At 38.1% G+C, this 13,071-nt stretch overlaps 1 protein-coding gene across 3 annotated transcripts in view; it reads left to right on the forward strand.

The window, feature by feature from the left end:
* The window catches only part of WBP4 (WW domain binding protein 4), a 32,672-nt gene extending 20,342 nt beyond the window's left edge, over positions 1–12,330 (forward strand). For all 3 annotated transcript variants that reach the window (XM_023748118.1, XM_006083495.3, XM_023748123.1), the window contains 2 exons: positions 2,329–2,507; positions 11,063–12,330. In XM_023748118.1, the coding sequence (XP_023603886.1) occupies positions 2,329–2,507; positions 11,063–11,273 (390 nt within the window). In that variant the 3' untranslated portion in view covers positions 11,274–12,330. The remainder of the gene's footprint in view (positions 1–2,328; positions 2,508–11,062) is intronic.
* Positions 12,331–13,071: the final 741 nt, after the last annotated feature.

Genomic DNA, 13,071 nt, shown 5'->3' on the forward strand with positions numbered 1-13,071 from the left:
GATAATGGGGACCAGTATAGACATGATGAACAGCGGTAGATGCAGAGGCAGAGCAATTGAACAGACTGTCAAACTACAGTGGGAAGCCTGGGGAGGGTTTGGGGGGGATTAAGAGATCAACCGAAGGACTTATATGCATGCATATAAGATTAACCAATGGACACAAGACACCGTTGGAGGGGGGGGGGGGTAGGGGCCGGAGGAATTTCAAGGGGGGGGGGAAGGGGAAAAATATAATACTCTTTGTAATACTTTTAGAAATAAAAACTATTAAAAAAAAAAAGTTTGAGGACCCCTGGCCTATGGGATCAGGCTTAAACCGGCATTTGGACATCCCTCTTGCAATCCGGGACCGCTGGCTCCTAACCACTCACCGGCCCGCTCACTCCTCACTGGCCTTCTCGCCCTTAACTGCCCGCCCCCACTGGCCTGCTTGCCCCCAACTGCCCTCCTCACCCCCGTCGGCCTGATTGCCTCCAACTGCGCCCCCCCCCCCGTGCCGGCCTGCTAGCCCCCAACTGGCCCCCCCTGCCGGCCTGATCACCCCAACTGCCCTCCCCTCCTGGCCTGATCACCCCTAACTGCCTCTACCTCGGCCCCGCCACCATGGCTTTGTCCAGAAGGACATCCAGAAGGTCTCCCGGTCTAACTAGCATATTACCCTTTTATTAGTATAGATTACTAGTCCTCTTGCTTTTATGACCTTTCCAGAATCACTCAGGAGCCCAGGTGCCAAAGTAAACAAGATACATAGCATTGATCCATGGTTGAGATTGCTGGCCTGAGAGGCAAAGGAATATCGAGGATTCTGGAAAGGGTACTTTGAGGCCACAGCTAGAATCTTGTCATTGCCTAAAATTTCTCTACCTACCCATAATTCTTGATGGAACTTAGGGCAAGGGATGTATCTAACTTGTAGAGGAACGGCAGCAAAGATCTTATAGTAGTAGCCATCTCACAGGGTTTATAGTCAAGTTTAGGTAAGCCTGCATTCAACTTGGGACAGAAAATTTCAAGCAAACATAATATTACAAAATTCAGTTAAACAAGGACAAACTATTTATAAACCTATCATGTATACCATTAGGTTGCTAAATACAGGCATACCTCGTTTTATTGCACTTTGCTTTATTGCACTTCACAGATGTTTCGTGTTTTACAAATTGAAGGCAAGATCCTCCACCAGCAAAAATATTTACAAGACTCACTTTATTGCGGTGGTCTGGAACTGAACCTGCAGTATCTCTGAGGTATGCCTGTATAGTGAAGATCAAAATCATTGATTTTGAAACTCAGCTGAGGCTAAGGAATTTTTAAGTTCTAAAATGATAATAAGAGTTTGAATAGAGAATATGGTGTCAGAGTTGGCACAGTCATCAGTGAATATAGAGTAGTGGCCAGAGGTCATTAGATCATATAAGGAGGAATGGAAGAGAACTGTATAGATGGCATTATTGTGAGCCTCAGAAGAGGAGATATTTATTGCATGAGAATCAAAGTCAAAATATTTTGTTTTTAGTAAAATAAAAATATTTTATTTCTAAAAAGTTAGGGCCTAGAAGCAGTCAAGATCCTAAGAGAAAGCAGGTGCTGACTCCTAGTTTTATGATACCAGTAGCATAAGGGAATGAGCTAATATTCATTCAAAGAATTGCAAACAAAACAGTATCCCAGGACTGCCACCCATAGCTGTGCAGTTGCAAAGAAATCCAGTCCATAGTCTACTTGCTAAACTGGGTCACAGGACCTTGTTATCCCAGATGAAGGGGTGCCATAAAACCACCAGCCCTATCTAGGGACTACTATGGGAGCTGCTTGTCCCTCCAGGGTGTGTCTTCTAATTTCACGTAGCTTCCAGTTGTATAGGACACTAAAGTTCTGGCAATGTAGTCAACATAAAGTTAAGACGAATAGGTTAAGGGAGTTCTTTAAATAGATAGTGGGTGTAAAGGGGTCCAGTGACATGGCAGTAAACTCAAAAGGAGCACAGTATAAAGGAAGGTCAATGTTGGATATATTAGTAAGGAGATAAAACACAAAAGAAAAGAGGATAAAAAAAGCTAATGTATGTTTTTAATTGTAGAACATTAATAAGATCATGTCCTATTTTAAAAAGCAGCTTTGGCTATGGTGCGATAATATTTTAGATGTGATGAAAAAACCTTATTGACCATTAAAGTTTTTTTATGTACATTTGTTGTGTTATGTGCAAATATAAACTATTAAGAGAGTTAATGTATTATTATTTAGAAACCAATAATAAGATTCCATTAAAGAAATTTTGTTTCTGTCCTAGTAGTACCTTATTTCTTGACTTTGACATTTCAGGTAAAAAATAAAAATAGTGATAAAGTAAATGAAGGCAAGATCCTCCTTTCTGAAAAACAGAAAGAAACAAATATCCAAGAGCAGAATTCATCAGGTTCAAATGAAGAAAAATCCAAAGCTCATAAAAAATCAAACCCATATGGAGAATGGAAAGAAATTAAACAAGAAGTTGAGTCTCAGTAAGTACCTGAAATGTAATCCCACTGTTATTACAAGTATTTTATATCAAGTACTTCAATAAGTTATAGTAACTATTTGAAGGATAAAGTACTCATTAAAAGTATAGCTCATTTATTTTATTACTAGAGTGTGTGTTTTTTTCTAATATTTTAAAATATGAGTCGGGTTATTTTAAAAAGGTAGTGATTGTTTTCATTTCTTCCAAAATAGGACATTTCTGTTGAGCACACATTCACACAGTAACTCAATTATGCACACATGAGCATTCTCACACATGATTATTATTCTATCTGAGAAATAAATATCTGCATAGTCAACAAATGCTGCATATAATACATCTAAAAGCAATAAAAAAAGTTCTGTTGCTGTCTTCAAAATGGCTTATGACAAAGTTTTTAAGCCAGTTTAAGAAAACAACAATTTTATCAATTGAACAAGATCATGGTGAGATGTTACCTGGTTTATATTTCTAGCTTATGTGATCAAGTCAGTTATTGTCTTAGAAGCATTTACACAATGAAAGGAAGATCTCACTTTCAGCTTCACAGATTAGTGTTTCTTAACTGCTTAAAAAAAATCTTCAGGTGGGAAAAAAAGTATCTTCTAATTACATTAGTTAAGCAGTTATTCTCTAAAACATTGCTTTGAAATGGTAATGAAAGATGACTAATCTAGTGATATTTGAAATTATTTATGTTAAAATTATATTTTAATGAAAAGGTTGAATTTTTTCACAAGGTAAAAGTAATGCAAGTTTTGGACAACTTTATATACCTGTTCTAATTAGAAATGATTCTCTAGGGGTAACACACCATTAAAATGGTACTAGGATAGATTCCGGTCACCATAGTGGCATAGGTAAATGTAATACTCCAATCTTCCCACAACCACATCAAAATTACAACTAAACTGCAGAACAACCATCATTCAGAACTGCCTGAAACCTAGCTGAACAGAAGTCCTACAGCTAAGGATATGATGAAGCCACATTGAGACTGGTAGGAGGAGTGGACACCCAGAAAGGCTGGTCCCACTGATAAAAATTGGGAGAGATATCTCAGCTGTGGGGGTCCCCCTGAGGAGTGAGAGGTTCCAGTCCCACACCAGACTGCCCACCAGATGCTGCTTGTTTGAAAAATTGGGTTCCAGTAACACAAAGAGAAATTATCATAACTTCTGGCTGTAAAAACCAGTGGGGATTGTGGTTCAGTGAGCTGGAGGGCTGCTGGAGTCCCAGGTATTTCTCTTAAAGGGCCGGTGCACAGACTTTCTCAGCTCACTCACTTCTCCAGCACTGGGCCAGCTGCTCAAAAGGCACCAGAGTTATAAGGGGAGGAACTGAATTGTCTGCAGTCAGGGCAAGAGCTGGAGGGGCAACTTTCTCCCATACAGAAGTGCTGGTAGAATGGTGGCAACAAGAGGGTGTTCCTTTTCTGCGCCCTCCCACCATAGATCCAGTAGGTGGGCACAATATCTGAGTCTCCATCAACCTGGCTGTCACCCTGGTCCCTGAGACCCAAACCCACCCAAATTGCAGGTCCACCCAAGCTGTTTGCAATGGCTTTTCCATATGAACAACTTGCCTTGGCTCATAACTTCAGACATTACTAAAATTTCTCAAACAAGCAGCATCTGGCATCTGTGTGCCCCTTACCTCATGCAAAGTTGCCACAGGCCCAGCTAGCAGCAGCCAGCCTTGGTTCGCAGATTGGCCTCACTTCAGCACCTCCAAGCCCAGCACAAGTAGCAGCTATCTAAGAATCACTTTGTAAGTCATGCTGATGGCCCTGGGGGACAACACAGGCAGCAGCTGACCTTTGCCTGCACTTTCTGGGAGACACCTAAGCCAGCATACCTGGTGCACAGCATCAGACCATGTTGAAGCACCACCCAAATGCCTCCACAAGAAACACATTCAAGCAGCATACTCAAGAGGCTTCAGAGCCCTACTGAAGTAAGTCTTCTTCCATGGGGTGGGCCCGTGCACAGCTGATCCTCCAAGGTGGTCACAGCCAGTCCTTATAGCTGATAGGCCTAGGGATAAATCCCTCCTGTTGATGTGCCGACAGCAATCAGTGCTCAACTACAACAGGAGGGTGTACACCAAGCATGTCAAACTCAGAGGCTAACACAGGCCAAATAAACAAGGTTTAAGTTTATGTGGGCCACAAAAAAACAAAAGCTTCAATTTTCATAGAAACATAGGTTTATTTCAGTAGAGACATGCTAAATACAAAAGGCTGAAATAAATGAGTAATTGTTAACATAAAATAATAGAACATTTTAATAAAAATTAATATTTTTTTCTTGAACATTAACTTACCGGACACTGAATAACTGCACAAATTAATAAGCGTAATGCAAATAAACCTACTTTTCTTATTCTCCCAAAGCGAAATATTTCCTGTTGCACACACCAAACAAGTCAGTATAAGACTAATGACGTGGCAATCGGCTGCTAAAATACTCGCTGCTAGTATTAGTGGGGAGAGATGGTGTGCTTGCGCGTAAGGCGCATAAGGGAAATGAATGCAACACGATTATAGTAAACAATCATTAGTGAACATTGTAGTTCATTATTAATAACTAGAGGCCCAGTGCACAAAATTTGTGCGCTAGGGGGTAGGGTCCCTCAGCCCTGCCTGCACCCTCTCACAGTCTGGGACCCCTCACTCCTTACCGCCCACCTGCTCACTCCTTACCGCTCGGCTTACTGGTCCTTAGCGGCAGGCTCCTTACCACTCAGCTTGCTGCTCCTTAGCGCTCCCACAGAGGTGGGAAAGGCTCCCGCCACTACCACAGAGCCTGGCTTCTGGCTGAGCGGTGCTCCCCCTGTGGGAGCGCACTGACCATTGGGTGAAAGCTCCTGCATTGAGCGTCTGCCCCCTGGTGGTCAGTGTGCAACTTGGCAACCAGTTGTTCTGGTCATTCCCCATAATGCTTGCTTAGGCTTTTATTATATTGATTATGTATAACAGGATGTTGTAAAAATTAAGTTAACAAAATTTTTATTACGTTTCTTACATACCATCATATTGGCTGGGCCGCAAAAATACTTGTGGGCCGCATGCAAGCTGCGAGTTTAACATGCTTGGTGTACACAGCCCACAAGGAGTGCCCAGCTTGGGTGAACATGGAGGCTGTGCCATTGGACCACACAGGACACCTACTCTATGAGGCCACTCTATCAAGCCCAGGAGACATACTAGCTCTATCTAATACATAGAAACAAACAGGGGGGCAGCCAAATAGGAGACAAAGAAACGTGTCCCAAATGAAAGAACAAAACTCCAGAAAAAGAACTAAACAAAATGGAGAAATTTACTAGATGCAGAGTTCAGACCACTGGTTATAAGGATACTCAATGGACTTAGGGGAATAGTAGATGAACTTAGTGAAAACTTCAGCAAAGAGATAGGAAACAAAAACAACTAGAAAACAAAAAAGAACCAGTCACAAATGAAGAATACATTAATTGAAATTAATTGAATACATTACAAGGTATCAACAGTGGAGTAGATGAAGCAGAAATTTGGAAGATAAGGAAGCAGAAAACACCCAATCAGAACTGCAAAAATGAAAAAGAATCCCCCCAAAAAGGAGGATAGTATAAGGAGCCTCTGGGACAACTTCAATCATACCAACATTTGCATTAAGAGGATGCCAGGAGAAGAGAGAGAGAGAGAGCAAGGAACTGAAAACATGTGAAAAAATAATGTGGAAAATTTCCCTAACATAGTGAAGGAAATAGACATACAGGTCCAGGAAGTGCAGAGTCCCAAACAATATGAACCCAAAGAGGCCCACTTTAAGACATACCATAAATAAAATGCAAAAAGTTAAAGAGAGTATTTGAAAAGCAGCTAGTTAACTACAAGGGAGCTCCCATAAGACTGTCAGCTGATTTCTCAACAGACACTTGGAGGCCAGAAGGGATTGGCAAGAAATATTCAAAGAGATGAAAAGGCAAGGACATACAGCCAAGATTACCCAGCAAAGTTATTTAGAATCAAAGGACAGATAAAGAGCTTCCCAGACAAGAGAAATCTAAAGGAGTTCATCACCACCAAACTAATATTACATGAAATGTTATAAAAAGGTGTTCTTTCAGAAGAAGAAAAGATTTTTTAAAAAATGAATAATAAAATGGCCATAAATACTTAGCAACAATTGAATCTAAAAAACAAATGAACAGAAACAGACTCAGATACAGAGAACATTTTGATGATTGCCATATGGGAGGATGTTGTGGGGATGGGTGAAAAAGATGAAGGGATTAAGAAGTATAGATTCGTGCCTGCCCAGTATGGCTCAGTGGTTGAGCATCAACCCATGAACCAGGACAAGATTCAATTCCTGATTAGGGCACATGCCCAGGTTACAGGCTTGATCCCCAGTAGGGGGCATGCAGGAGGCAGCCAATTGATTCTTATTGATGTTTCTGTCTCTCCCTCTCCCTTCCTCTCTCTGAAATCAATAAAAATATATATTTTTAAATCCTTTGAGAAAAAAAGAAGTATAGATGGGTATTACAGAATAGTCATGGGAATATAAAGTACAGCCTAGGGCAGTGATGGCGAACCTTTTGAGCTCAGCGTGTCAGCATTTTGAAAAACCCTAACTTAACTCTGGTGCCGTGTCACATATAGAAGTTTTTTGATATTTGCAACCATAGTAAAACAAAGACTTATATTTTTGATATTTATTTTATATATTTAAATGCCATTTAACAAAGAAAAATCAACCAAAAAAATGAGTTCGCGTGTCACCTCTGACACGCATGTCATAGGTTCGCCATCACTGGCCTAGGGAATAGTCAATGATATTTAAATAACTGTGTATGGTGACAGATGGGTACAAGATTCATCAAGATGATCACTTAGTAAGTTATATAATGTCTAATCACTGGGTAGTATACCTGAAATTAATGTATGTCAACTGTAACTGAAAAACAAAAAATGATTTAAAGTGAGATAATTGTTACTATTATGAAACATTGAAATTGTATATATTAAATATTGGGAAATGTGTATTTAATACAGGTACCATAAGTAAATTATGTATTTTGAAGTTGCAGAAATAATAGACTACATTACTTCAGACCTAAGTGACTTAAGTGACTTACAATAAGAAGATGGTCCTATTATACCAATATCTACTATTCTGCAAAGTTGAGATTTCTCAGATTTTGAGTATTTTTTTCTTGTGATAACTATATTCTAAGGCCATTCTTGTTAATTTTAATCACTAAGCCAGTTTAATATGTGAAGAGTTATGTCTGACTCCCTAAGTAGATTAGCCTAATTTCTTAAGGATTTTTTTCCTCTAAAAATAACATACATGTTTATTATAAAAGACTTTTTTAAATGAAGAAAAGCATAAAATATCCTATTTTGTTAAAATTTTATAAATGTTATTTTAAATTGCCATATAATATGTAGTCATTTAGATGTGCATTGATTTTACTCAGCCATTCTCTTTCTGCTGACATTAGGTTATTTCCACATTTTTTTGTTTTTATAACTTACTCTGATTATTATATAGATACTAGAGGCCTGATGCATGAAATTTGGGGGGGGGGGGGGGGCCCCTCAGCCCAGCCTGCGCCCTCTCGCAATCCAGGACCCCTTGGGGATGTCCGACTGCCGATTTAGGCCTAAACTGGTAGTCGGAAATCCCTCTTGCAATCTGGGACCCCTTGCTCCTAACCGCCCGCCTGCTCGCTCCTTACCGCTTGGCTTGCTGCTCCTTAGCACTGCCATGGAGGCGGGAAAGTCTCCCGCCACTGCCTCTGCGCTCGCCAGCTGTGAGCCCGGCTTCTGGCTGAGCAGTGCTCCAGCTATGGGAGCACACCGACCACCATGGGCCAGCTCCTGCGTTGAGCGTCTGCCCCTTGGTGGTGGAGCTGCCCCCTGGAGGTCAGTGCGCATCATAGCAACCGGTTGTTCCGCCGTTCTGTCAATTTGCATATTAAGGTTTTATTATATAGGATATTACTCTGTGCACATTACTGACTATTTCTAGGAATGGAATAGCTGTTTAAAGATGAGGAGTATCATACAGATTTATACTTTATTAGCAGTTTTGAAAGTTCCTCTTCCATTGGACCCCCTCAGCAAAAACTGGCATGTATTCAGTATTACATTGTCCATCCAAAAATGTTGTATCTCTCCTTTTACTCAAGTCATCTTGTATGATTTTATAGTTTTTGTATCTGCCTCTATGTAAGTCTCACATTTGCATTTCTTGAATGTAAGCTAGGTAGCCACTTAGTCTAGTTGGTTTACTGATGTAACCCCAGAACTAAAAACAGTGCCTAGCACATAATAGATGCTTAGTAAGTGTGTTTTAAGTACATTAATTAATTTTTAAATTGTGGATTTTATCCATTTCTTATTATTTCTTTAATTAGTAAATATGGTATGAAAAAGCTTATGTCCCGTTGTGCTGCTGAATTATTTTATTTATAAAACTACTATTCTGAGTCATGGGTTTTCCATGTACAAACTTTTCTGCAAATATTTTGTGATTTTTTTCTTTTGATTTTGCTCCCTATTTATTTCATTTCCTATTTGCTTTAGTTAGATTTTTAAACCCAGTGTTATATAATAGTGATGACAGTGGGCATTCATGTTTTGTTTCTGATTTCAGTGGAAATGTCTCTAAAATTTATATTGAGGATTATATTGACTGTTGATCTTAAGCCTATTATGTTATTTTTATTATGCTAAGGATGTGTGCTTTATTTCTGGATTCTTCAAGGATTATCAGAAATTGATTTTGATAAATTTCAGTAGTCATAGCTTTGATATGGGGAACAGATTGGGAAATGGTAGTCTGTAGTTTTGTTTTTCTTTGTAAAATGAGTGATATCTTTATCAGGTTTGGATATTTGACTTATGCTAAATAAAAAGCATCAACCCATTTTGACATCTTTTTGATGTCAAAATTTACATCTTCATATATTGTGTACCTATTAACAAATAGTTTTAGCTAGTCTGGTTTTAATGTATTTGTCTTTTAACCTTTATATTAGAGTTAAGTAGTTAACACACAACCCTAATAGAGTTTTTGTTTATTCTGACTATATGCTTTGTATATTCTGACTATATACCATTTTGGGGGGTATATTTTTATGTTAGTAATTAGCAGCCTTTCAGTTCAGCTTAAAAACTCCTTTCAGCATTTCTTGTAAAGCAGAATAACCTCAGATTTTTTTTATTAGGGTAAGTTTTTATTGCCTTCATTTCTGAAAGACAACTGGCTAGGTAATCTTGATTAGCATTGTATTCCTTTCAACACTTGGAATATATCATCACATTCTCTTCTGGCTTGCATTGTTTGCTGAGATATTCTCTGGTAGCCTTATGAAATTCTCTTGTATGAGTAAAATTTTCTTCACTTGCTGCTTTTAAAATTCTTTCTTTGTCTTAGATGTTAAACAGTCTCATTAAAATGTGTTTTGAAGATCTTTTTGGATTACAATTTTGAGGTGACCTATATTAGCTTCAACTTGATGTACAAATCTCTCCCCACTTTTGGGAAATTTTCACACATTATTTATAAGCTCTGGGAGGGGCAGGAATTGAGCTGGGCCTCAGGAATTACTGACCAGGCCTGAAACATTGGCAGAATTCTCCATCTTCCATCCCTAATCTCTGTAGAACTCCTTTCTCTAAATAGGGAGGATATGTAGTTCCCAACAGGTTTTATACGTCTAGCCACTAAAAAGTTAAACATAATGATCATTCTGGTCCATGTTCAAAAAGCTCAGGGAATGGAGTGATGGGTTTATTATGCTCGTGTTAAACAGGTATTGATCTGTGAATTAGTCAACTGAATATTTATAGTAACCATATGGACGGTTGAAGGGCTAGTTCCTTAGTAAAAGGGTGGTAGGCAAACAGCCGCATGGAGTCGTTACTACACTAGGCCATTGACATTCCATGGTTTTCATCTTGTGCTGTGTGAGCCCCCATAGGTCTTGTCAGTCCGTGGCAAAATCATTTTCCGTAAATACATCTCACTTATTCACCTATATAACTGTACTGTTAATCATACATAAGCACAATCATTTCCTTAAACAACACGTTTTGTGCGACAGGAATAAAAGAATAGATGGGAGTTTTCCTGGTGTGTCCACCTAAATAAGTATTTAGTATCTTAAATAATTTATTTTAAAATAGTTTCCTACTGCCCTAACCGGTTTGGCTCAGTGGATAGAGCGCCGGCCTGCGGACTGAAGGGTTCCGGGTTCGATTCCGGTCAAGAGCATGTACCTTGGTTGCTGGGCACATCCCCAGTAGGGGGTGTTCAGGAGGCAGCTGATCGATGTTTCTCTCTCATCGATGTTTCTAACTCTCTATCCCTCTCTCTTCCTCTCTGTAAAAAAATCAATAAAATATATTTTAAAAAAAAATAGTTTCCTACTCTAAAATGGCTAACTTCCCACTATTAGAAAGGTGATCTTGGGGCTTTGGTGGACCCACCAGTTATGTGAAAGTTTGTCTTACTCTTTGTCAAGTAATGGTTTTATTTTTATTTTCTATTCCAGTGAGGAGGTAGATTTGGAACTTCCAAGCACTGAAAATGAATATTTATCAACTTCAGAAGCTGCTGTTGGTGAGGAACCCAAAGTAGTTTTTAAAGAAAAAACAGTCACTTCTCTTGGAGTCGTGGCAGATGGAGTGGCCCCAGTATTCAAAAAGAGAAAAGTAGAAAATGGAAAATCTAGAAATTTAAGACAGCGAGGTGATGATCAATAATTGGAAAAGAGTTTTGGAACAGGATGCAGACTACACATCTTAAAAACTTCTCTATATTATTTCTAAATACTTTAATGCTAAAAATTTAGATTTATTCTAAATGTATTTTATGTGAATGTAAAATAAATCTTTTTTTATGTGAAATTTATTTTTGTTCCTAAAATGGAACCCTACCACCTTGCATTGTATTACAGTGTATTATGTTCAGTGTCTAAAAATGCTAATTGTCATAATATAAGATGCTATGTATCTGTTATTTAAAACCTGGAAAAGCAAGGCCTTTATTCCATTTTTACTCATATGAACATATTTACCCTGCACTGAAAATGCATTACTTTCATACACTGATATTAACTGTTATCTAAGAAATAAGAATCAGACCCCATAAGAGAAGATTCACAGGCCATTGATAGATTCAGTTCTGAGAATCCTGTCAAAAGGCTGATTTAGGAAGTGTATGCACATTGCCTTGTTACTCAACTTAAGGTCAAGGACCAAGAAAAGGACTACAGCTCAATTAGAGTGCAAATTGGACCACAGGTACAAATGAGTGTTTGCCTAGTTCAAAGCAACAACCATTGCTTAAGCATTTTTACTTTGAGCTAGGTATTATACTGTGCCCTGGGGATATAAAAATAAGGCATATCCCTATTCACAACTTCACATTCTAGCATAGTCCTTTCCTTCCAGTCATGTACTCTGTTTAGCAGTCTTATTTACATGTACTGGAAAATCTTTTTTAAGGTTTACTTAAAACTAGGTAGATGAAGGCTTGAACACAAATAGTAATGTCTCAGGCTTCAGTAAAAGATTTTAGTGTTCCCTTAGACAAATTAGACATTTCTTGTTTTCTAGTTAAGTTTCTTAAAAAATAGAATATTTCTTATTTAATCCATTTGAAATAGATACCTTCTCTTTATTACTCCAAATTCTTAAAATTATATTTTTATAAATTGTACAGTATTTAATGTTTGGTAGTAAATATTTGTCTTAAGGTTACTAGTATACATGTAAGAAAATGATAGATTATTAAAAACTTTATGAAAGAGCAAATTAATATTTGGGTGTTTGTTTTTTTTCTAATATCAGAGTCATCTTAGCATTGGAGAGCAAATATTTGAAGATTTGTTTTTCCACTTGTTCAATTTACTTATTTGGGTATTTCATGAATGTAGAGCATTGTAAAGAAGTATTTTAGGTTCTGTATAGCCCATTTGTCATCTAACTAAGTAATGTATCTTGTTGCTTGACTCCTCAATTGGAAAAGATGGTAAGACTATAAATGCAATACTGCTATATTTTACCCACATTTAGCTTATACAAAATACACAATTGAAGACATTTTTAAAACTGCACCTCGCTATGTAAAGTGTTTCTCTTTGATGCATTCTTTTTGTTTTTATTATCCTCACCTGAGGATATGGTTATTGACTTGAGAGAGAGAGAGAAACCTCAATGTGAGAGAGAAACATCAATCAATTGCCTTCCATATGCACACTGTCTGGGGATCAAATCCACAACCTAGGAATGTATATTGACTGGGAATCGAACCCACGACCTTTTAGTGTACCAGACAATGCCCCAACCAACTGAGCAACCTGGCCAGGGTTTTTTGATGCATTCTTTAACTACTTTACCTTTGTAATAAGACAGTATTAGAAGTTTGAAGGTAAACCTTAAACAAACTGGTTTTAAGGATTGCTTAGAAAAGACTTAAACACAAAAATTTTAGTAAATCAAATTGTAAAAAACTGTACTTTTCTATTTGTTTTGAAAGAATAAGAAAACATATCAACTT

This window comes from Myotis lucifugus, unplaced genomic scaffold, assembly GCF_000147115.1.
Source record: "Myotis lucifugus unplaced genomic scaffold, Myoluc2.0 scaffold_7, whole genome shotgun sequence".
In the NCBI taxonomy this organism is placed as follows: Eukaryota; Metazoa; Chordata; class Mammalia; order Chiroptera; family Vespertilionidae; genus Myotis; species Myotis lucifugus.